A 27,212-nucleotide genomic window follows, 5' to 3' on the forward strand; every position below is an offset into this window, starting at 1 on the left:
AGGGTTTAGTGGAGAACGGGATGAGATGCACCGATACCATTCAAACCTTGACTGAGGTATTTAGGCAGGGGGAGGGGATTAGGCCCTAGCTGCAGCAAACTCCCCTACCCCCATTTGGTATCACTCTGTGATTTCTCATGTGGTCTTCAATCCTTCTTTAAACAGTTTAGTGTGGGGACTGAGTACATCACCTCTCTCTCTCCATCCCAGTTTTACCTGGTGACCTCAAGTCCCTCATCCCGTCACCTCAGTACTCTCTCCTGACCCTACCACAGTGAAGACACTAAAGCTATCTCACACATCTAAAAATCCCATTCTCCTACCTCTACTGCAGTGCTTATCCAAAATAATAATAAGTACATTACATGGTTGGGCTAGGTTAAATATATTTAAGTCACTTGGTATGTCTGTGGGTCGGTAAACATTCTGAAATCCTACCATCTGACATAGGCCACTCACTTAACAAGGGGTCTAAGTGTAAGATGACATGGACTTTTGAGAGACGTTACAGCCATTGTGAATGAACAGAGAAAAAAACATTCCTTAGGTGTCGGTCACCAATCAATCACTTTATCACTCCCTTTCAAACATCACATACTATACTACTGCTATCCCAGCTACAAATAATTTACCCTCCTCTCTACCTACCATTTTAGAATGAAAAACAAAAATTCATGAAACATTTGTTACAAGTCTTCTGCATGACAAAATAAACAGTACTGCAATTTTACAAAACTTGCTAAGACACCAAATCTTATCAATGTCTTCGCATAAAAGTGTACAACTTTAAACAAGACACACTCCTTATTTTAGTATTAACTGTAAACCAATTCTACATCTGAGCCTTTTGTGACCACTCCAACTGGTTCTGGGCTGACTGTTACAACCACAATAGCCAGTCATATCTTCTTACAAAAAAACTTCTTTTTTTTTTTTTTAACAGAAGCTGTTAGACCAGTCACCTGTTCATATAATCAACTGGATCCAGGCAAACATTTCATCTTATCAGGTAAATTTTAAATACAGACGAAGCAGTACTAAGATTAACTTTTATTGTGTTGTAAACAGATGTAACATATACATTAACAATTTTTTTTTCCTCTGGGAGCTTAGGTGAACTGCAGAATAATGGAACACAAATCAACTCCATATTTAACAATAAAAGTCTTCAGCACGGATGACTGATCTTTAGCTGGATGTTTTCAGCATGTGTAATACTGGACCTAAATTATCCTCGTCAAAAGGCAGAACTGTTACTGGCATAAAAATACCCACACATGTCAAGATCCGCTACTTGTCAATCACGCCCACATGAGTTCATTTAGTAATATTCTGATAACTCTCTAAAGCCTCTACAGGTGCTGTTCACCAACTTTACATTGTGGAACTTCACATATAATATCCTACCATGTCCATTATGCAACACATGAATACATTGATGTACATTCCCCCTTTTCACACTGCTTTTAGTATTAAAATAGGGTTGCTTAACTTTTGCTAACTTTTTAATCATATTTCTGCTAGCCTAAAAAAAAAATGAAAATTTAGTGTGTTTAAAGTGAGCCAGGTAGTTTAAACAGGTTTCTTGAGATGCCTGCACATCACTGATTTGGACCCCACTTAAACTCTCACACCCTTCACTTAGGTGGACCAGCACTAACATCAAATACGATACAGAAAGGACAAACAATCCTACCTACCCTATAACCAGATAGTGAATATTACACTCTTATAAATAATATGCATCAAACATACTATATACACATCATGTGTTATTCCTTAATATTATACAGTAGAAGCACCCCATACTTGTTACTGATGTACCCGAACTCACAGATGAAGAGGAGATAACCTTAATGAGATAACTTACAGGTGAGCTGGGGGGTGAGTCCACCACAGCCATGTCAGTGTCGGGCTCCATCAAAGCTGGACTCTGAGGGTATATAGATCTCCACTGGTGTTACTAGTCCGAGCTAGGAAGAGACTGATGAACAGTTCACCTGTCTCACTTGTACCTCTCCAACCTTATTATCCTGCCTGGCCATACAATGTCACACACACTAATAGTCAAGTAAGAGGGAGATGCCTGCCGTAGATACCCTACTTAACAGTCACAGCTTAATATTTATTTCACCAGCCACACATATAATACCACCTGTACATTAACATGCAACAGCTGTCAATCCTCTCCATGTCTTACTGCAAGTCTCAGGATTACAAACCTGTGACCTCAGGCTTATGTGATGTACATGCAGCTCCATCTTATAGGAGGGGGAGGGGGGGAGGGGGGGAAGCACAGATAAATTTTTCACAAATGTTTCCCCCTGATTTTTCAAATTTAACCACAGATTGTCGCAGGTAACTGGGCCATTATTCTCAATACGTGAGGTCAGTGAATACAAGGGAATTACCTGTAGTAGTGTGCAGAATGTAACGATGACAGTGTGTGTGTGTGTGTGTGTGTGTGTGTGTGTGTGTGTGTGTGTGTGTGTGTGGAGGGGGGGGGATGATACCTCTGAATAAAACAGTTAGAAGACATTATAAAAATACATATCATCATAAATCAGTTGTGGTGTATTTATATACAGCCTACATAAGCCTATGCTTGCTTTGATCTGATTATCAATATTAGCCCCAAGGCACCATAAACAATGCTCTACAGTTTCTCCCCTCACACGCAACTGACAAATGATAAAAGCTTGTATTTTCCCCTTTTCCTTTTTTTTTTTTCTTTTTCCCACATGGACATGTTATAAAGCCATATGCATATAGTTTCACATCCATAACAAATTTTCCATGCTGGTCATGATATGAATTTAACGCATTACCAATGCAGCCTAACAGATAGTAAGTGTACACCGGGAAAGGCTCAGGATATGACTTCCTGCTCAGCTGGGGTGTAGCAAACCAGGATGAATCATGATCACAGGAGGCTGAATGGGAAGGGGGGGGGGGGGGGGGTATACAGTATACAGATTACCCACACTTCTCTCCATCCCAAGTGCTGCAGCATACATGTGTGCATGCGTACAGCGTGCCCCCCCTCCCCTACCATTCACCCATGACTCAACACAGCTTACATACATGTACATCCCACACACTTGAACAAAACTAGTTAATACTGTATCACATGTAAATTTTCATCCATGAAAAATGCATTTTGAGCAGCAAACAAGCATACAAAATATTATGTCTACTGCCCTACCTTCCATTTTTTTTCCTGTAAGACATTATTTAACCTTTCATACAACCTCAAAACACCTTTCCAAGAACAATACATATATCAGAATCAGGCCAAATGAGTAACCTGGGCATGTGCAAAATATTAGGTCAAATGCATTAACTGTTAAAAAAAGGTGAGCACTCCCCTTCAACTCAAGGTAGTTCCCGGTGGGTGAGCCGTGTGTTTGCACAAGCACTGATCGAGACAGATTTACTGTTCTGATTATAACTCTTGGGGAGACCACACAGCTTTGTTCACAAAGACACATTTAACGGTTGTTTCCTTGTTTAACTGACAAGATAGCCTCACAAATAGACTCCTGGGCCCGGTTTCATGAAGCAATCATAACGTTACGTTTACTCAACTACCACGGCAACCAGTACTGAAGGCATTACGTCGTCAGGGTAGTTGCGAGCTCGTAACGTTAAGAGAGCTTTGTGAAACTGCGCCCAGGCTCAGGTCTAAGCGATCTCAAAACTTCAAATCACTTCAAAATTGTTATTTCTGGTGTAACAAGGTTAAAATATTGTTTTATAGTGTAAATCCTGGGGAAATTTTTGTACAACAAATTTCAGCTAAAATAATGGAAAGCAACATACCAAATTTAATGATTAAAATTTTGACTAAAGTCTAAGATCGCTTTGCGTTCCCGGGGCCTGGTCTACATGTACTCTGGATTCACAGTCAATCCTGAGATGAAGGGGAATGAACTCTTGCTGAGCTTCTTTTCAAAGAACAACTTAAGACTGCAAAACATACATATACATGTATACCCACAGGTGTGCTGCCCCTTAATCTCTTAATACTTTCATAGTACCTCTTCAAAGAGCAATCTAGGTGCAAATTCTATGTAATTTACTCACAGATAACTTGGGGAACAAAATACGTCTGATTTACACATTTCTACTGTGTTAATGACATCAATTTTCCCCACTAATACTCTAACAATATCCAATCAAAGTCAATTTTGTCTGCAATAACCTTGAAAACAAAATTTAGATTTACATATGTTTACTGTTTAAATTAGATCACAAAATACTTTTACTATATAAAAAGCCCTACATGTATAAGTTTGTTTCTTTCTTATAATCATAAAAGATAAAGGCCAGTAGTTTTTCGGGTTACGAATGCTTACATCTACTAAAAAGTTATCAGGCATTTTGTTTGGAAGACTATTCACAAATCAACCTCATGTGTTTATGGAAATTTACACCAGAACATACAATGACAAATTTGTCGCAGCCCTATAAAAGCTCCTTTGTAACATGCCTGACTCCCCCCCCCCTTCAGCCCAAATGATGGGGAAACAAAACCACACACAGTGACATATCATTGAGTGGGTGGCAGAGGCAATGTGACTGCATGTAGAATACTGAAGTGTGGATGAATCAGCTGTAGTGTGAGTGAATGCGCAATCGGGTGCGCCTAGAAGACATCTTTAAACTCATACTACATATATTTCACATACAGTATACATATTGTTTAGCGTCATATACACAGCTTTGTTTAAAATGAATTAAACCTTTCCTCTGCAATGCATGATGCAGAAAACTGTTTAGAAATTGAAATACAATTTCAACTGAACAGCTGCTGTCAATGTTTCTGTTTGCATGAATAGTCCCAATATCAAATCAATATGGTACATAAAGCAAGTTGAGAGTTCTGAAAATCTACAATGTGCTAAATGCTTTGTCCCCATGCCAAAAAAAAAAATGTTTTTTTTCTTTGATGAAACATTGTTTTAGTACTTTGGCACTATTTTTTTTAGTACGGTATCATCCTAACTTTGAAACGAAGCTTTACAAAAATTATGTTGCACATAAAAAGACAATGGCTTGGAACCTATAATGGCCAGTCATTATAAACGGAATACATGCACTTTGAATAAACGAACTCTACATCTACAGGCACTATTGTAGCATGACAAACTCTTGTACATCAACACTACATGAATGTTGTTACTATAATTTTTCAATCGTTTTGCATGTTTACAAAGTGTTTATCCAATCATTTTCTAAAGGCGTTATTCTGTGTAAACTGATAAAATTGCAGTTTTTATGAAGCCCTGAAATTGGCCAATCCTACCATATCCTACTGTAGTTTCATATGCGAAAAGGTTGAGGCATTAGGATACATAGCTTTTCATCTCTTCCTTTCAACCACGCAGATCAATGTCCCATTGTGTTGGGTAATTATGACAAAATGGTTATAAATGCTTCATCTTGTCTTTCCAGTAATGAATAGCTACTAATATGTTGGAAAACAGATGAGGTTTAATGGGCGGGCTGGCTGGGGTGTAAGTGTATGCCCACATGATTCTCCATACAGCCCACAGACCCTGATCCCATACATATATGTAGGTCCAGGATAATGCAAGCTAAATGACCTAATTCCAGGATTTTATTCACAGGGACACGAAGACAAACACGGGCCGAGAAGACAGATCAAGAACACGAACGTACCTTCAGCATTCTGTTTTATCTTACAGCTATGGTAACTTGACCTTTCGGTTGTGTCTCTCTCTGACGCGGCCAACCACAGAGGTGCATAACAATGATGTCACCTTTTAACTGGACTCTGTTGCTACACCTGTACAGGTGAATCTGGCCTTAAATGGTCAGGTATGTCTCGCTTGTCAGGTGAACAGCCAGATAAGTCAATACTAAAACAAGACACGGCATAAGCTACAAGTTAACACTGGTTGCCCGCTAATCCACGCCTGTCTATATTTTTTCTACCTGTTGCTGCTCACATTTACTCTAACTATACATACGTGTAAAACCCAAAAATACCAATGTCACCAAGTGTTACATGGGGGCTCAATTCGGGCCCCCTGTGAATACCTGCCGACTTCAGTGTATTCAAGCCACAGAACGCATTCTTTTCCTTGACAATGGCTCAGCACTGGTAGTCTAGAATTCAACTGTGACGAATAAAAATATACCCACACCCACACCCACCCATCCATACCCTCACACCTTACCCAAGCTCTCATGGTTTTTGGTCTTCACCTTTTTCCTAGGTTTTCATTGTTTTTTTTTTCTGTGTGTGTGTGTGAAATCCCCTTTCAGAAAACCTGCACATGGGCTTCTAGAGATTCACAGGAAAATACATGCAAGAAGTAGTGCGAGGTATTACTGAGGGCAATGGTAAGACTACTACAGGAGAGCCAGTTTATACAAGATTCTGACATCCCAGACATCAAATCGTTCCCTATTCACTTTCACGTCACGGCTGGAAATGGCGACTTGCTAATGTCGAAGAGCACCACAAGGAGAACAAAACTAAACAGTAGCAGGCATCTCCTAAATGAACTCCTAATTTTAAAATGGAATATTGTAAATTGGAGAGTATTTTCTGATGAAACTGACTCGTTTTTTTGCGGATTGCATTTGAAACTACTACAGTGCATTTCTCATGTAACAGGTCTTATCAAATTAGCAAGTCATTTATCACATTAGCAAGTCATTCTTCCATTCAACTGCAAAAATTTGTACAACTAAGGAAAATAACAGGTCAGAGATTTTTTCTCATTCCAGCCTTGCACATAAATGTATATATATATACGGCGGGATAGGTGTGAAGACAGCCTTAATGAAAACCAACACCATTTTCTAAACCAGAGAGCCTGTGTCAATATATCAACGGTTAGGAACCATTTCAACTCGAGACACAGATAACAGAATCAGACTTTACAAAGCTGTATAAATTACCCATGTGTCACGAAATGGTTTTTATTTCAGTTAGGGAGTGGGGCATGAGTGCATTCCCTTTGGAGTGACAAAACGCACTGCTATGATATTTAGCCTGTTCAACATTGGTGCTAAAGCCAATCTTACCACCCCACACACATGGTCGGACAGTGCCCAGGACAGTTAGGGCCTGTCTGCCTTTCTACTCCACTCAAATGGTTTTTAGCCGGGCAAACAAAAATGTGTGTTAGTAACCATGGCAACAGGTGGTACACACAAACACCAGTGAATTATCAATGCTTTTGCTCCACAGAAGCAATGTGTACAGACAGTATTGGATGGTATATTTGAACAGTCAGACCCACATAAATGGAGATATACAGCTGACTGACGAGTTGAAAACTATCCCCAGGACAAGCCTGTTCACATGTTCGTAGCAGACTTCGTTCGTGTCAACTCACTACCCACACATACGGTATAAAAGTAGGAGAGGAAAAAAAAAAAGGACTCAAAGACGTCAAAAACTGAGAATTGTTTGGATTACATGCATTGGACTAGATGTTGGACACTAAAAAAAGGCTTGCTATCGACAATAAACAATGGCTAACGGAAATTTTGACATTTTGACAGAGCTCTGCGACACAATCTCAAAACATGGTCCTGGCCACTTTCTCTGATCACACCAGGTCAACTAAGCTAATGAGAAACACATCTGTCCACAATACCCAATGAGCACAAAGGCTTTCTCCCTGCTTCGTAGACTTTAATAAACTCTCCAAAAGCCTATTCAGTCGAGAAGTGAACTGATCGGTCACACTAGACGCAGATAAACTGACATGTCAATGTACAAAACAAACACTTCCTTCAAGTTCAAACACGTACAAAACAGATGAATCAGATTCAAGGCTTTCACAGAACCTGCACCATGATACATTTCTCTGGCCACCCAAGAGCATTAATTTTGTAATCAGTTGAGGAGTGAAGTTTCAAGTAGATGCTTTTTCATTGAAAGAAGAGCATAGAATATCATTAAGAACTCTTTCTCAGTTTATTGGTAATCTGACCACTTCACCTAAACCCATAAAAAGTCAACTAAGTGCAATAATATTCTTCGCCGTAATGCCTGCAATGACTTCTCTTCAGGAATATCATCATGCTTGCAACATTGAAAGTAATCCCGGTGAAACAGCATTTACACACTAATTTGTGTACACCATATCTTTTTGGATAAATGAGTTCACAGCCCCAAGTGTTTCTCTAACAAATGTTACAACAATGCCAGGTGTGCACAAGGACAACAAAAGTGTTTCAAACCAGGTGGAAATGTTCATTAAATCTTAAGAAAAAAAATCATTTTTTATATCTCCAACTTGCAAAGGAACATTACAATAATGACTGTGCAGGTGTTAATTGTATCTTTACGTTATCCTTTATTGGCTACAGACACAATTCTGATGGCAATTTATGCCATGATTGATAATAAGTATAAATGCACCAACCTGTATTAACCTCTCCTTTGAATTCATAATTAGTTTCTGCCACAGTAGCAGAGCCAAACTTAACTTAAGCAAGAATTAAGAAAAGCATAACAATAATGCCAGGATGCTCAAAATACATCCCCCAAAAAATGCTATTAGTAAGTATGCCTGTTACCACAACAGTTATTATAAAGGTGCATCCAAATAAAACACAAGAGTCGACATAACAGAGGGTTTCCAACTGGAAAAAGTGCTTGGCAATGATCAGAGAGGAGTTACTATAAGACAGTCTATAGACAACAATCACTTATACAAAGGTATAAAAAAAAACAATAAAGGTGTGCAGATGTAATACAGCTGTAAGACATTACTCTAACAGAGAAGAAGACAAATCATACAAGAAGACAGCCAACAATGCAATCTAAGGAATCAAAGTAAATAAATGTTCTACCATGTCAAAGAACAAATATGTTGAAATTCACTAGGTGTGTAAGTTCCAAGCCATGGCAAAGGAGCACACAATCCCGTGCTGTGTCAGCATTGCTTAAATCGTTATTAAAAAGTACGGAACTGAATAAAGAATACGTACATGTAAGAAAAAAAGTTACATGTGAGGAAAAAATGTCAAAATAATAATAATAATAATAGTACACAAACTGAGAGGACAGAATAGCAGCATGACAGATTGGGTTTAAAACAATACCTGGTCTGCCATGATCTGGAAATTTGGTGGTCTCTGTAGAAAGGATGGAACATGTGGTCAGCTACAGTGGACAGAAGGATCTCAACAAAAAACAGTTTTAAACATATTTAATATTGTACTAATAATAACCATTAAACAAACATGTGCTCAAGAAAGTAATGAATTCAGATGTGCTTCTGAAACGAGATGTGAAACGGCTTTTACTCATCCAGGAACTATCATGTTTACCGCATTAGGCAACTATTGTCTGCGCTGTACTTCTCTTTTCATATCAGAGTATATACATGTACCTCTTAAAAGTACTACAGCTCCATTTTCAAAAAGTCTTTTACTAGATAACTTCTTTCTTTTCTATAACATTTACCATAAGACATTTGAAATGTTGAAATATCGGGTATTCTCTCTGTAAAAAAAAAATTAAACTGATGATTTTTTTTATATTTTTTATAAATACCCAATTCAACCTAGAATACTTACTGTGAATGAATGATGATATCTTAATTTAAAGAGGAGAACTGTCGAATTATACAATCCTCTATAACAGCACATGAATTAAAACATGTAGAAACACTAAACAGCATGTACATAATACAACTGCATTTCTAAAACATAAGGAATGTTTCTCTAGAGGTTATATGACACTGTGAGCACTAGCGTTCACAAACATATCAAACAAAAAGTAATTATCAGGGTAAACGCAAACAAATGCTCAACACTTCTGACAGTGGAAGAGCATATGGTCTATATCCCAGAAAATTAATCCACACAACATAATGGATTCTTTTCCTTGCAACCAATTCAAGTAGTTTTGTATGAGGGACACACCACACTAACATGTATGTTTCCAGCATTTCATGACCATCTTAAATTGAGAAGTTATATAATACTGAAGGGCCAGTCTACTGGTCTATACACAAAGTACCCCTGCTGATATCACATCCATACGATTAGCCAGCTACCCGTCCACATCTCCAAGTGGGCAAGCGAAACAGAGAAAACCCTGTTTTTAATACTTAACATGGGAGAGATAAGAGAAAATGAAATCTGGACACCATTCTATAACAAAATGACCTCAAGAAGGGATGTTTGGACACTCTTTTTCACATTTGTGGCTCGTCCCCAATCAGGTTCTGATTGATCGTATATACAATCAGGTAGCAACAACAACACCGCACAGTCTTCGTTATTTATAAATGAAAGTAACGTGCGTATCATACTGATTAGTTACTACACAGTAATACTGATGTTGCGTATATGCATATAAACCGTAAGAAGTCTGACATATAGATTTACGAAGTAAGGTAACAAAAGCGGGTAAAGTCATGCTGGTCTTATGGTTTAAACAGGTTAAGAAAATGGGTGGAGACCACAGAAAAACTGTGTGAAGAGAAATAGCAAGGAGGAGTTAAGGTTTTCTGAGTTGGAGAAATTTACACTAGGAGGATGTAGGGGTAAGGCGGCCTGGGCCTGGTGTGGTGGGTTTACACATGGTTGTTGTTGTGCTGTGTAGAGAAAGTCCATTATGCTGAATGCATCCCATCTGTGGAGGCATTCGAAAATGTGCCAGTGCAGCATTGTGACTGGCATGGACACACATATAAACCACTAGCCACAGCCCCGGCCCAACCCTGCCAACACCTGTTCTAACACCTTAACCTGTAGCCCCCACCCCCTCTTCCCATGCACCCCAGGCCCACTATTACAATACAACCACATGTTATGTAACCTTGAGGATGGCTACTAAATGGTATTATAGACACACACCCTACCATAAAAAGTAATAGCTAACATCGCTCTACTCCTCTTTGTTCATGAAGCTGTTGTAAACCTATATACCAGAAGTCTATGGTTACCCCATGACTATTTTACAATGCAAAAGTCTATCGTACGCTGTTCGCTACAACTAATGTTCTCCAGCACGTCTAGCTATTATAGTAGCCTTAATACACAACTTAACTGCCTGGCATTTTTTTTTTTTTTTTTTTTATATTAAGGGAATAGCCGTTTAAAAGCATTACAAGATGCTGTCTGTCTGCATCCATATTCACACACACACATCACATATGGCATTTCAGTCAGGTGTGTGAATGGTTAGGGACCAGGTGATCACTGCATAGACGGCCCAGCTGACCTTTTCTCTCCTCCACTATTCTGGAATCTGGCAAATAAATCCTTCCAAGTCTGTCCAGTCACTCAGTTCAGTCTTTCTCCAGGTACAAGCCTTACAGAAATCATTATCACCTTTTCTTAACCCAGTCTCATCTCCCAAGCCAATTCCCTTGAGCCTTTTTGGCAGGACGGGTGAGAAAACAGGAGGGAATGGGGGAGGAAGCATGTAGAAGTGAAAGCTCGAATAATCCCCTACTATTCAATATTTCATTATTTTTCATGCTGGTTGGTTTGCAAGATAGCACGCAGAGTAAAGCTGCCTGGAGGATTAAGAGTTCTCCTTTCACTTCCTGTACATGTAGGTTGGTTGTGGCAAGTTGTCATCGAACTGAGCCTATGGAAAACTTTCAACCATGAACCACTCTATCATTCACCGTCACAATATGAAAGTGTAAGTAAACACAGGCCATGTCGAAGAGATAATCAATTACATACTGTATATATAGGGCAGGCACAAAACAGGTGTGACAGAAAAAGTGTTTTATGACCAAAAAAAAATAAAATAAAGCAGAAAGGGGTAAATACGAGAAAAAGAGAAAATAGCCCACCTTTCTACAGACTGGTACGAGGGTATCCACTGGGTTGATCGGCAGAACTTCTGGTAGAGCTGGATTGGAAGGGTAGGAATACCAGCACACATACATACTGTATATGGCCCTGGCTAACTCAAAACATCAGCTTTTTACTTAGCCGGTTAGTGTTATTCTAATTTCTATTTGAACTGAACTGGCTAACCCTTCAACCAGCCTGGCTCTATTTACTGATGGGCTGTTCCATCCAGCACTGTCACCCCCCTTGGCACCAATTAATCTGTCCAAATCGCATATATGACAAGGGATAATTGATGCAGATAATTTCTCTAAACCAACAGGGCTTTCAAAATTATCAGTCGAAGTTGCGGCGAGGCAGACGAGCGGCTGGGAGAGAAAAGTACCTGTCCTGGGCCAGACAGTTCTCTCTGATAGGGTGACTTGGTCAGGAATGTCACCTATAAGCTTGACTGTGGGATCCTCTTACACTCACACACTGCCAGCAGGGGGGTAACACTCAGCAGCCAACACAGCTTTTTGTCCCCACATGGGCTAAAGTGGAGGGCCAGTCTGTCCAGACCACACCTTGCTGAGCAGCTCTCAAAAGTGAATGGGGGAGGGGTGAGGTCTGTGGGACAGGGACAGGCTTCTCTACTACAGGGCCAGGCCTCAGCTGACAGCCACCACAGCAGGGTAACCAGAGACGAATGCCTCCGTCACATACCTTTGAAGTTAGGCTGCCTTGCTGGGACTTGGTCAACTCTATATACTCTTACACCTGAAATTCAAGGTAGATTAGATTGACTGCCTTACTGTAGCAGCACAGGTAATGTGACACACTTGTCAGCACACAAGACCACGTCATCAACTTACCAATAATTTAAAAGGTGTACATACATACACACTAGAGAGGGTGGGGTGAGCGGGGAAAGTGTTACTTTGTTCTTATCTATCCGACAACTTTGGCAGAGCCCCAGGGACAGAGGGGGAAGGCCATTACCATGAATGTTTAATACTGCAGCATAAAGGGATGGGCCATGCAGGATGATCTGCAGCACCAGTTTGTACGCGCGCATGTTGACACACGCATACGAGCCCATTGATTCCGGCCCAGGGCAGCTAAAACCAGCACTACCACTGTCTGCCTATGCCGATGTATACACAATACCGATCAATTAGCAGAAAACCCAAATGCAATAGCACTAAGTGTTTTTACAGAGCTCGTAGTGGCCATAGAAATCAGAATGCTCTGGATCGGGGTGGGAATATTTGAAAAAAAAAACAACAAAAAAACAAGGGACGAAAAATCTATACATGTACACGGCCAATCTCTGGTTGACATCAACATGCATGGTATTGTCTGATGAACTGAAGGGCAGCTTTCAGACCTTCAAGCACCTGTTGTATGCAAGTACCACAAAAACCTGTTGTGTTGCAGCGCAACAATAGCAGAGCGATATACAATATAACATGTAAATGTGGATGCGTATGTAGATGTGGACAAACAATCAATCTAACATGTCAGGAGTTGATTTAACTCAATGTCACTTAGATGAACACCAGCTTTATCTTCACAGCAGACTCAACACGGATCGAAGTCACCTTGGGCAGGTGCAGCATGACTGCTAGTCTAGCCTACCATCCACATCATAATCCTCTTCGGCACTTACTATATTATCCACAGATGCCATACTTCAGTTGCGACCAGTCCATAGTGTTATCCATCTACCTGTCCACCCGACCACTTAGTGAAACAGAAAACCGGTGCTATCTGGACACCCTATTTTCACCACTTTTCACATGTCTGAGATAGGACAAAATGAAATCTGGACGCTCTGCTATAACAAAATGGCCTAAGAATGGGATTTTGGGCGCCCCTTTCTTCACATTTCTGGCAAACCCATGGTGGCAAACCCATGGACCAGTCACACTGTCTGTCGGTCCAAATTTTTAAATCCTATCATTCAACACAGATTATTCATTTCATGACTGACAATAGTGTCACCAACTGGTACTCAGTCATAATAGGGTTTCTCTTCAAAAACGAAAAAAAAAAATACGTATAATTTCACTGTAACTGATCTACACTAAACTGAAAAGACAATTTCAAAAAAGTTTGCATGCAGCTTTTCATTTCCCATTATATCAGACAGACTACATATCTTTATGCAGAAAGAAAAACGACGAAGGAATCCTTAGAGTACATGCAGTGTGGCTCCTTGTTGCAAGACAGATTTCCACCGTCCTTTTATCTAGTGCTGCTTCACTGAGACACCTTACTGAAGGCAAGTAAGACACCCCGCCCAAGCCATTATACTGATACGGGTCAACCAGTTGTTGCACTATCCCCTTCATGCTGAACACCAAGCAAGGAAGTTACTTTCTCTTTTGAAGTCTTAGGTGTGACTCGACCCAGTACTGACCCTGGATCTACCGCCCCCAATGCGGACGCTCTACCAACTGTGCTATCAGGGCCGGTTCCAAAAAAGAAAAAAAAAGAAATCATGTATGTTGAGTCTTCACAAAAAGTGTCAACTAACCCATCACCAACGCTCCCCATTGTCACACAAATTAAAGAACTATAATTGTCCTTACTTCTCTTTCGTTTCCCCAAAGACAAACTTTAAAGATTCAATACTAACAAAATTTTCCAAGATTTTCAAGCTATTTCAGCCCAAGTATACATCCTCAGCTGAAAGGTTCCCAATCAGAGGTAAACTTGCAGAACAGGTAAAAATCGAATCTCTATTAACAGAATTAACCTTGTATCAGTTTTGGTGCCCAAAAGTCTGACAGCATGGCCACTCAATGACAACCCCATGTCAATGCCATAAACTGTCAACTAAAATTCATCTTTCAATGTTGATGATTTTTAATGCAAATACAGCCATTAATACCTCAACCATTAATCCTAATCTATCGGAGAGTAAAACCTTCATTTATGAAGTACACGTTGTATGAGCAGAGAAATGCTTCCTGTAGACTTGTTCAGCGTTTTTATTTTACAAACACCAACCGTACAGATCAAAATATGAATGAGTCACATTGCCCAACATTAAACTGTACACTCAGGTAAATTTCATTTTGGGCAGGGTAAATGATTTTTTTTCTCTGTAATGAGCAGCTCTGTGGTGGACGACATTGTTGTTGTTGTAGTCAGAGATAGCATATTGGGGTATGCTTCTGAAATGTGCACGAGTCATGAGTCGCAGCTTCTGACTTCACAATGATCATGTTTTTTTCGTCCAATATTAAACTATTGGCTAAATGTTGGGCTACTGACTAAATTATCAACTATTTACTAAATTGTCATAAACAGTTACTAGAGATCCTAGATCCTTGACTGACGGGTTTACCAACCAGTTCATGTATTTCGGAATCTATTCAAAGCAATGACTACTTAGCAACACTGTCCAAAAAAATTTCTTGGGTTGTGTAACAAACTGGGCTGTTTTCAACGTAACAAAAGCAGCAACCAACTGTGACCAATTGTTCACAGATAATTCAAACTGGGCAGTTCAGTGTGGATGAGCAACAATAGGTCAGCTTTAAAAAGGCCTTACCATTAGCAGTCATGCTTTAAAAGGCCTAAAATTTTGCATCACTTTGATGTACATTTACCCTGATTCTAAGAGTTGTATTGATCTTAAGACAGGTGTTTCTGAGGTTTGTTTGTTTGGAAGTTTGGGATATCATAAATAAAAAATATAAGCTTCAGCAACAAAAATAAATATTACGTATTCGACTTAAAAAATGCACTTTTATATGTGAAATTACAGGTCATTTCCTGTACATGACTGCGCAAAAGGCTATTTCCAGAGAGAGACAATATGTCAGGCCACACTGGATACACACAATGTAACATATGTCCTAACACTTCGTGTGACAAACAGCCCTTCATGATAAAGCATACCGCATAATGTTAACTGCCCATGCATGGGAAGTACAAGTATTGATTCTCTTTCAAATCAAAATGATATAGCTCTTCAAATACATGTATAACTATACCAAAGCCGCATGTAATTTGAGCTGGAGATTTCACTACACAATATCATGATATGGAATAAGAGTAATTAAACACGGAAACAAGTTCGATCTAGATCTGATGATTCAACAATGGAAAATGGGGATCACATGCAACCCTTGTCAACAACTTTCCCTAAAAGACAGTATCCTGCACGGCAATTCCTGCAAAAAATTACATATTGCTTACAAAACTGCTTGAAGTGTTCCAAAGCCACTCAACATTGTGGTTTCTCATGGATACTATGAAATACTCAGAATTTCCCATGGATACCACAAGAAATATGGAAACAAATTATAAAGAAGAGAACACAGGTAAATGATTTATCCAACAATAAATGTATCTGAACAGCCCACTAAACCATTGATGTTCTGGAAATGGAAATCTGACTACAAACAGATGCATGACTGTAAACGATACACAGCAAGCCTCATTTTACATTTTCGTCTTGCTCATGTGCATCTTTTATTTATCTCTCACCTCCCATGCAGTAAAATAACCTGACTAAAGCCCTCACATGAAAACGCCTAATTACGCAGCGTTTGATCGGAACATCTTCTTTGACATCCTCCAGACTCCACAAAAGAAAACGTCGGGAATATAACTCCTCTTTGAGATTTTAAATCAATATTACGTACATGTACTGATGGGTTCAACTTTGTATGAAGTCTGTTTGCATACTGCGTCAAAGCCACTGGATGGTGTGCTTGGGAGTCTAATCTACACAGAATGCAGCTCAGGTAAGTCAGGGGCTGTTCGTCACCACCTTTCAGGTGAGGTTCATCAGCAAATGTCAGGTGATCCTGTGTCAACGTTATACAACTCAACATAACGTTGTGTAACAGGCACAGCACACAAAACATAATAACATTTCTTGTCCTCAAATGGAGGTGTAGCCCTTAAAAAAAAAAGCTACATAAGCATTTTTGCTCAACCCAAATTCTGTATTTTCTAACTACTTCTCATGAATCCATGGCAATCCAGGAAGCTTCTATTTTCCTCCCAATGGTAAAGAAGTACTTAAACATTCAGAGATTAAACCATTGTACTGAAGCACAGTTAGGAGGAAATCAAGCAGAGAAGGCCACGCACTAATTAATACCTAGAGACTATACAAGATGACTTACAGAACCTTAAATCCTTTCATTTTTAAGCTGAAAAAAAAAAAAAAATAAAAAAATAAGCGCACTCAGAGAATGCAAATCTCCACCTCGGCTAAAAATGTATGAATTCCACCGCTACAGCAAAGACTATCCTCGAGCGCATGACAAGTTCTGACAAAGGAAAAGTACTATGGCAGACAAAAAAAAAAAAAAAATGCATGTGTCCCACTGTGCAAAATCATTCTAAAAATACCTAGATTCTGATACACCTCCAGATCACCACTAAAATATAATGGATGAATTTCATTTAAATATGTGCATATCTATTTACCGATCCATTACAGAGAAACAGTGAGACAGACACAAAAAACTCTAGCAAATATACTACCTCATTGGTGGAGGTAGAATCTGGATGGGTACTGTTTTATTCAATTCACAATTTCTATTGTAAAATTTAGAAAGACCTTGGTTTTCCTTTCATTTACTCTGTACAGTCAGGATATCATCCATGTACCTCTAAACAATAAACCACTTGACAATGCAGGATAATCCCCATATTGCAAGCTTAATTTTAACATTCAGCCCACTATATTCCCAACTGCCAAACAAATTGTACCATCATCAATATGAAATTTTCATCCAAGCAATTAAGTAACGATGTTAATTGCAAATTTGACCAGGACAACAGAACAAATTTCCCAGCATATCGCGGAAGCAATTCAGTAAATGGCTGCTAACATTAGCATTATTACACACCCCATTAGCATAACATAGTGTTGTTATGGTTTAATATACAGGCTTGACAATACAACAGGTGAAGTCTTCAACGTCAACAACATGCCCCAACAAGCTACAGCCAGAAGGCCTGATTGTTCAGTCAATTGCTACCAACACAAGTTTTGATTTCCTGATGTACGTTAAATACGATACTTTAGGCCTGTTCACTGAGATAAGTACATGTATATTATATAAAATGACTACCCTAAAACAGACTTTTGAGTAAACCTGTATGTCTAATTATATTCTCCTGCTTAATTAAGCACTGCACTGTGGGATATGATGTGGGCTAAACTGTCAACATACATGTGCATAAATATGATAAGTGATTATCTCTGTTAGGCTGTAAATGATGAATGCAATTTTCCTGTCTACAATTTATGATCTTATGCATGTAACTGTGGCAAATATTTTAAAAACTTTAGGTGTAGGATTATTTTGTGGAATATCTGGTCAAATTCAAAAACAAGAAGGATCAGGCATAAGTTTTGCATATGTTATTATTTTCATGATTTCTGTGCTGATTTTGCCACATTTTGATAAACTGCAGATTCATTGCGGCCCTCCAAAAGTTCAAAAGCCAGTTTCTTGAATCTTAAATTTTGCATAATTTACATGAGATATAAATTCTCTGAAAACGTTTGTTCCTCGTTCTATGTTTCCTGGGTTTGAAGCAATCATTATGCAAAGAAAACTATTGGTGTTTGAATAATTTGCATACATAAAGAACTGAAATCAATAATTTTCCCATAAAGCTGACAAAATGTCATGTTAGAATTTAATTCTCAGCAAAAAGGTTCAATGGAAAAAATACAAAATCAAATCTTCCTCTCTGTATAAAAAACGTCTGTCTTGTAATCAACAGTTAATAATGGAGTCATCATGCAAACTGGTCTATTTATTTATCTGACTGGTGTTTTACACCACACTCAAGAATTTTTCACTTATACCACGACCGCCACATTATGGTGAGAGGAAACCACGTGGAGCTCACAGGGAAACCCATGACCATTCTCAGATTGCTAACAGACATTCACACAGAGACGAAGCCAGCTTGAGCAGGACTTTAACTCACAGCCACCGCATTGGTGAGAGGCTTCTGGGTCCTTACACTGCACTAGCACGCTAACCAACTGAGCCACAAAGGCCTCTCAAACTGGTCTATTCCACACAAGAAAAGTTTGAACACTGACTGGGATGACACAGATTCCTCGTACATGTATGTCAGTCAAACATTTTAGAAAACTTCCCAGTTGCATCAGAGAAAAGTGAGAAAACTTGAGCCCTGTAGATAAAATTCTGAATTTAAAGTTGTTTGTATTCTACACTTGCTTGATAAAAAGTTGTGGAGAGTAACAGTTTAGGATTTTCTTTTTTAATCAGCAAACCTCAACATCAGCCTCCTCAATCTACCAAGTATATATTTTGCAGTGAACTAATGGTGCTTAATTAAGTACCTCAGCAGAAAAATCATTGTTTACTGCAGTCATGTGAACAAGATAAACACATCACACATCTTAACACATTATAGTTGACGGCCATTTCACAGCTTCCTGAAGATGTGTGTGGGGCGAAGGGTGAGGGGGTTGGGGGATGGGGGGGGGGGGGAGAAGAGACGAGAGTCTGTGATGTGAACAGCCTCTTACAAACCCTGAACTCGGGTACTGGCTAAAAAGCAAGCATTGATTTCCGATGGAAACAGTTTTTGAAGAACTTGAGAAGTGTTCAAGAGGTTGCAAAAAGGGCCTGGTCTATAGCTGAGTGTGGACAGTTACCAGATGGTTCTGAAACACAAGCCTTGTCACCATTAGGAGCACCAAGTTTAACAGGCTCTGTGTTAGCCACCAAAAATCACTTCCATATGATCAGCACTGGGACACGAAACGTCAACAATAGTAAAGGGCACGACAGAGCAATGTCAGTCCGAGGTCACATTCTTCTGTTGGAAGTACATGTAGCGTGATGCATGCAAAGAACGGGAGCAGAGTCAAATGTATGTATTAAAAAATTTGCCACAACTTTTCACAAAATTGAAACTCCTGAAATCGCCTTCAGTTCTTTAGAGCCGCCTTGTTCTGACATTAACAATTTAAAGAAACCTTGGATAAAAGCAGCAAACCTAGTGTAAAACAGAGCTCAGCTACATGTAGTTACCAGACAAACAAGGACCGTGAGATCTCACGGTGGACAATAATGTCTGACAGATGTCAGCATCTTCCCCATAAAGGGGATACCAATACTCAAACCATAAGCTAGAAACTAAGATTGATGGTCAAATCAAGTCAAACCTAACATTTTATAATTGGCAATGTTGATACATGTACTTAATTACATGTAGCTTGACTCTCCACATTCCTTGAGCTGGCCAAGAATAGGCCAAACCAGTGTTTGCATACCTTGACTAAATGAGGCAGTGTTATGACAGGACATTACAACGGGGACGCACTATGTTAGCAAAGGAGTTTGCCTGCTTCAAGTAAAAGAGAGCTAAAATATGAAGTAAGGTTCATCATACAGACAACTGAAAACTATACGTAAAAATACTTTCATTTAATTTTTAAGATTTTTTTTTAAGGAGTGTTGAAAGGCATTCAAATATTTGGATACCTATTGTAGGCTTTATAAGCCATACTGACAGTATTAAGGAAATCTGACATCACATCACCTTTTTTTTCCTGATGATCACCAGAAGAAATTACTTTTTGTAAATGTTATTTCAGTAATCTTTTACTCATAAGTAAAAAGAGTTATTCCAACATTCAGTGTCATGATTAGAGTTGGACAAACTTCCTGCGACGTCAGTTCCTAACCTCTGATAGTATGGTCCATAAAGCCCACCTCAGAATTCAAATGTTTGAGCGCCTTTTTTCCTGAAAATCTAAAAAATAAATGAAAACATATTTATGCATAGTTCTAAATAGTCCCTTTAGTGATGCCTACTTCAATTTTAAGGTCTTTTTCTTTAACAAAGAAACCATGGCATAGTAATGCACATGTAATGTCACACTGATCAATTGTAATACTTTTTCAGATTTAGAATTCTTAACTTTTTTTTTTTGTTAGCGTCCTAGGTTGACTTCTTTACTAATGCAAAGAAATATAGTCTACATTTCAATTGCTAAAGAGCTAAAACAGCTCCCATAATAAGAGTACAACTCATATTGAGTGACTATACTATTAACAGCAACAAAGCACTTCCCATGACATTTGGATTATGGCACAATATGGAAGAGATACTTAGGGACCACCAATTATTCGAGGATGGCCTTGATCTTTTGATGTAGAAACTAACATCAAGTGTCAATTCCTGTTACTAAGTTGACATCATTTTACTTTGTGTTCGTTGGCGAACTGCCTCTGAAAAATTGAAAAACTGAAAATCCACTTATTTATTTTGTTCCACCATGACTTTTGTTTTTTTGATGTTTCCCCTTTTCAAACCTTTCTGTTCATGTACATATCAACAGGAAAAAAGCAGTGTGGCATTTTCCGTAAATTAAACAAATTTTTACACTCTCCTCTAACACTGAAAAAAGATATATTCTGCCCAATAAACAAAAAATTAAACTGGTGTGGCCTAAACACAATTTGAAAAATGCTGTTCATTTTGTTGTTTTGTTAAGATTCACTATATTTCCTTATCAAGGTGTACCATCCATCCCACAGACCAAGTTTTGATGCCAAAATCTTTAAAAATCTTTGAAGCATGACTTCAATGCTGATTTTTAGAAGCCTAAAGTTACAATTGGCACGACAAACCTGAAAACAATTTACACATAAATTTTGAAGGACAACAAAAAAAAGGTTCTACAAAAGTCTTAATTTTAAGTGGAAATATATAATAAAATTATCAATTATCAAGTGATAACTTTATTATATATTTATAGTTCTTGTAATGTAAGAGCCCACAAATCATCATGTATACAACTGTTCTATATGGTAATAGCTTAAAGATTTCCAAAATAATACGAAGTTTAAGGTTCAACAAATTCACACTGTGTCAAGTCCTCCTTAACATTACATTTGTTATATGTTTCCAATTTTAACTTCAATTAGTGATAAAAAAAAACAACTGGCTGTGAGAAATTCACTACAGCGTCACGAAAACATTTCAAATGCTGCCTTCACATATTCCGTATATAGAACTGCCTCTAGGTTATCCAACACTAGAAATTCCTAGACATATCCCATACAGTTATAAGACAGCAATTTCTCAGAAAATGTCAAAATACGGAAACGCCTAGAGGTTAAAAATGCTGAAAGAAGCCACTGAAGGTATTCCCCTGTCTTAACAATGTTGTCCATCTGACTGGAGACGTCAACACAAATTGTTATCAACTCACGTCAAGGGAAAACTGAGATCCATTTCTTTTTAAATTCTCCTCAGTTGTCACTAAACCATAAATTTCGGCTTTATCCTCACAGGAATGTATACAGTGCACATGTAGTATGTGAAATTGACTGGTAGTACTAGTAAAACATGAGCAACTGAAACGATACAGACATGAAAACGAAATGTAATTCAAATCAGACAAAGGCCATAAAATGATTCATTAAACCAAAAAACACTTAATTTCTCAACTGAGACACGCATCGTGTCAACTGCCTGATCAGTTCAGTGGCTGATTACATCAACACTGGCAAGCATTGATTGATCTGCTTGCGTTCGTTATAATTATTCAAATAGCTTTAACCCAAACCATACATGTCAACAGGTAAAACTTACAGGCTAAAAATCAGCAGGCACAACATCAGTTCAGAACAATCACCAAGGCAACAAAGAACACTGAATGAGAGCCTTTACCGTAAATATGTAGACAGGAGTCGAAAAGAAGGCATTCACTAGCCCCAGCCCTAAAGTGTCAGAGCGTTCCTGGCACCTTACCAGTGAGCAGTCCAGAGACAGGGGCCAATCAGCATGCAGGTATACAAGAAGGATGATTAGGTGAAAAAACAAGTGTGGACATTGTACATAACACAGCATCAACAGGGTAGATGAACATAACGTGTGAACTCTAACACAAGACCATAGTTCCAATAAGCTTGCATCGCTTACAGTGCGTTTTAACATTTGGTCGGTTTCCACGAGTTAACAGGTAACAGCCACAAAGCCATGAATGTGATCTGCTTAACTGTTTTTTCTTTTTTTTTCCTCTTATCTGATCTAAATTGATAAATTGATTTACGATTTGCATGTACAGGTAAAGATATATAAATAAATTGCACTGGCAGCCATGTTGGATCTCTTACACCTAAATTTCAAGGTCTGGTACACACAGTGAAAGGTACACTCTATGAGAGACCATAAAATTCTTTTGTTAGAGGTCCAACATAGCTGCAAGTGCAGGTGATCCATAGGAGACATTTTTATTTAGTTACTTTTTTCTTTGTCTTAACATTTACAAATAAAACCGACCAAATATTTACAGTGAGCCAACGTGTAAAAGCGAACTGTGAACAGGTCCGTCCGTAAAATTAAAACAGTTAACAATGAAGTGCCAGGATGATGGCGAGTGGCAAGAGAAGGCAGAGGTGAGAAAAATGGCAGAAGACTGAACCAAGTTCAAAAACTCAAGAGTTCATGATATGGAATGGAAATGGTCAGAAGCACATAGAAGATTTGAACACCACGGAACTCCTCTCTTTACCTTCTCGCTATCAACTTTACAAAGGGGCTGCTGTAGAGCTTCTGGACACTGACTTAGGCCTGCTGGGCAACAGTCGCTGCCACTGGTCCATCACTCTGCCACTCAGGCTAGCCAACTCTGACTTCACCCGCTGAAAACGAAAACACATTTCAGTTCATATACATCAACATGACTACCAATACCAACAAAACTCTTCTACAATATATTACAGATAAAAGAGCTTAAAAGTAAAACAAGTTAAAACGTGCAACGACAAAATACAGCATTAAATTTTCAATAGAAAAAGTTGCTATATACATATAAATGCAGAAGAGCTCTCCACAACTAACCATACATAGCAACAAAATACAATTTTTTTTTCTAGAAAAAGTTGCCATAACAGTTTTGGCATAAAACATTGTCCGCCTATTTAAAATAGGAATCTATACAATGATTCTTACCATTTAAATTTTACGCGTTTATACTTACATGTAGTTATATTAAAAACACATTTACCTCTTTTCAACATTCAAATTTCAGTTTGATGAACCAATGTTTTTCAAACAATAACAAAAAAGGCAAAATTTTGTTAACACACATGCAGTATCCCCAAACACCTTTCTGTTGACAAATCCTGTAAAACAAAAAATATTACAGCAAAGTCTGATGAAAACAAATCCGTTATATCATACTGCATGTAATAAACTGACAGTCAGTTGTTCCCCCAGCTGATTGACATCAACCACTCACACACAAGTTTTCATTTTCAAAATGTCTCAGCTCAAAACCGAAATTCGGCCGTCACAGAATTTCTTTGATCTCCAGAGATTACATGTCCCTTCACTCCGTTGAACTGACAAGTTTCCTTCAACTCCGGATACTGAGCAGGCATTGATGAAAAACGAGGACAAGATAAAATGGACAATCATTCACAGCAGAATTAGCTGATAAATCCTTTCATAAAAACAAGAGACATCTTTGTAATAACGTACAAAAAGCCATTGGATTTCTCACATTTTAAGAGGTAGCTTTTCATACTGAGATAGCTCAAATATGCAGATGATCACTATGGGCAATGGTTTTAATGAAATTTGCCCTGAGGGAAGATGACACTGGATCATTCTTGCTCGAGTGTTTCAATATTAGAAAGTAATCAACATTATAGCTCGCAAAAGATTTTATCATCACTTACATTCACAGTACAAAGCAAGCATTCGTGAAAAGTATATAAGTTTGTATTGAGAGCGCAAAGACACAAGCAAACATCCAGGTTTTCATAAGCCTCTTATTTCGTTTCCAAGTAAATCTTTTTTTCTTCTTAACAAAATTTTTTATTTACAGAAGGTAAGTCTAAGAAAAACAAATCTCAAAACCAAAGAAGAAAAAAAAACTTACACTGCAAAGGCTATTTTGGATACCGCCTGGCTTCTTTATTTTGCCTCTTCTCAAAAAATGGACAATTAGGAGTAAGGCTTAAAACAAGAGCCTTGGAGGTAATTATGCTATCATTAGACAAGCAAAAAAAATTTTAATGCATCAGCAGTTTGGCAAATAATTTAACAAGTTAAGTATATGAAAATCAATAGCTTTGAAGCTGTTGTTGGAACCAGATCTTTTCATTTAGGATTGTAACCTAAGTAGCATATTCCACAAGCTTCTACCAAACAGCAGACTCAAAATTAGACAAACTTCCTTGTAACTGCAATGGTAATGATTCATGTTATATACAAATGAAGCTGTGTAATTAAATGAAACCGAAAAACACACTCACAGTGGCCACATCCTGTCTGTTATGAAACTCACTGGACAAATATTTAATAAACCCACAAAAGATTTTGTGACTGGCATGGCTGTGTTATCACCAAACGTAATTGTTTGTTATTTAGGATAGTAAACACAGATGTATTCTGGCAACTAATAACCCTATAAATTCTGACTGGGTTTTACATCTACTAGTGAGAACAATCAGCTTTCATCGCACTATATATTATAACGTTTGTCTACGTAAATGGCGTTATTATCAATATGTAATAATCAAGGCATCATTACCCTGTTGGAAATACGTTTTACTTGCTTGCATTAAACAATTGAGTACAACGATTTTTTTTTTTTTTTTTTTACAAATTTACATGTATTCAAAAAACAACATTCTACTGTAAAAGACACCTTATATTGTCTTTTTTCTTCAGAATCAAATTTTCTCTCACTAAAATGTTGCTGTAGGGAGACAAAATCTGCTCACCATGTTGTAAATAAACTGCTTTGCATAAGCCGTTAGCCTAACAGTGGCACAGGACATATTCATGTAAGTAAATAATACTGTAAATACCCCACTGTTATAAAGGATCTTGTTAACCAAGTTAAATCAGTGTAAATATCATGACTTCCTTTGAATATTAACAAGATGACCAAGCCTGTCAGTGTCGGTGCAAAGATGCATAATCTCAAGGTTTCCTTCACTGAAGTTAAACTTCAGAGGTTTACAACAACTTGTTGTTTTGCGACACATTTGTGACTGTGTCGTAATGAATTGCTTGTTGTTTACAAGGGATGTTATCATGAGGGAGAAGTGAATATTACGCAAGTGAGTAATTAAGAAATCCTAAACTTTGCAATCGTTTATTCAATCTAGGATTTATTTATTTCACACCATAATCAAGACTGTTTCCCAAATACAATGGTCGCCAGCACTTTGGTGGTAGGAAACCAGGTAGAGCTTGGGGGAAATCCAGGACCATCTGCAGGTTGCTGGCAGACCTTCCGACGAACAACCAGAGGAAGCGAAAACTGAATAAACGGGACATGAACTCACAGCGACTGCATTGGTGAGAGGCTCCTGAGTCACTGTGCTGCACTGGTACATTAACCACTAGGCCAAAAGTGTCCCCAGTTTAGGATTTAAAAGTTTATATATCATGCACTTCAGGAGGGCTTGTCACAAACATTTATTTATTCCTCGAGATGAAGTTTAATGCCATAATCAAATAAACTGGCCATCAGGTGAGTGAGTGAGGATTAAGTAAACAGGAGCGCACAGGACAGACGCCTCACAAACCTCTGGACTTAAAGCTATAGCCAGTGTAGAGAGACAGCTGGATTTGGGCTAGCAGTCTGGAGCATGTCGGCTATGACAATGCCAGACCTTAAGCCAACTGCACTAGCAGCAGCAGTGCCACTATCATCTAAGAGTCTGCTCAACTTACACATACCGCAATTTACCAGCGGGCACTAGAATTTGTCCAGCTATGCCACCTTGGAGGAAGGCAATAAATTATTAAGACTTTACCGATATGTGTTGGTTTTTGTTCGCATTCGATTTGATGATGAAACATTCAGGAAGGTTTGAACGCTTAGATGTTTACTGTTGCTTAGCAACCATCAGGCAACATCTACAATGTATATCGTTCACAAACAACGCCATTTGATTTCAGGCAGAGAGATTATCAATACGATAAGACAGCTCTTTACTTAAGAATAGCCACTTGTATATTTACGAACTGGCAAAGTATCAGTATAGCTGTCAAGCCTTCTCTCCAGTCTTATATGACTGTTGTTATATCCACGAAATGATATGAATCTGTTCAATTTTGCATGGACCAGAAACAGGAACTTCTATGACATATGCAGGTTTACATACATGTATATGTAGCATTATTTACGCCATGAAACCGACTGAAAGTGAATCATGCGGGGTTACCATGGTTACTAAATACCACATGCCGAGACAACCTACAATATATCCATACAATATCAGTCCCGAGGCGTTATCTTCATTATTCACTAAGCTAGAATATATATTTATATTTTTTTTCTTGCCATATGAATTACATGTAGACCAGAAAATACGTTGCAAGGTTACTCTACCCTGTCAAGAAAATACAAATAC

At 38.3% G+C, this 27,212-nt stretch overlaps 1 protein-coding gene across 8 annotated transcripts in view; it reads right to left on the reverse strand.

Annotated features, from left to right (window-relative positions):
* LOC135471844 (polypyrimidine tract-binding protein 3-like) overlaps positions 1–27,212 on the reverse strand; it is a 114,803-nt gene that overhangs the window by 55,684 nt on the left and 31,907 nt on the right. For 3 of the 8 annotated variants that reach the window (XM_064751237.1, XM_064751233.1, XM_064751232.1), the window contains exons 1-2: positions 11,814–12,169; positions 9,097–9,129 (exon numbers count right to left, since the gene is read on the reverse strand). The exons of 2 other annotated variants lie outside the window; for them this stretch is intronic. In XM_064751237.1, coding sequence (XP_064607307.1) covers positions 9,097–9,129; positions 11,814–11,909 — 129 coding nt within the window. In that variant the 5' untranslated portion in view covers positions 11,910–12,169. Of the gene's footprint in view, positions 1–9,096; positions 9,130–11,813; positions 12,170–23,347; positions 23,633–27,212 lie in introns of those variants that run through there. 3 more of the 8 variants (XM_064751240.1, XM_064751241.1, XM_064751235.1) reach the window with 3 other exon arrangements.

Source organism: Liolophura sinensis, chromosome 7 (assembly GCF_032854445.1).
Source record: "Liolophura sinensis isolate JHLJ2023 chromosome 7, CUHK_Ljap_v2, whole genome shotgun sequence".
Classification (NCBI taxonomy): domain Eukaryota; kingdom Metazoa; phylum Mollusca; class Polyplacophora; order Chitonida; family Chitonidae; genus Liolophura; species Liolophura sinensis.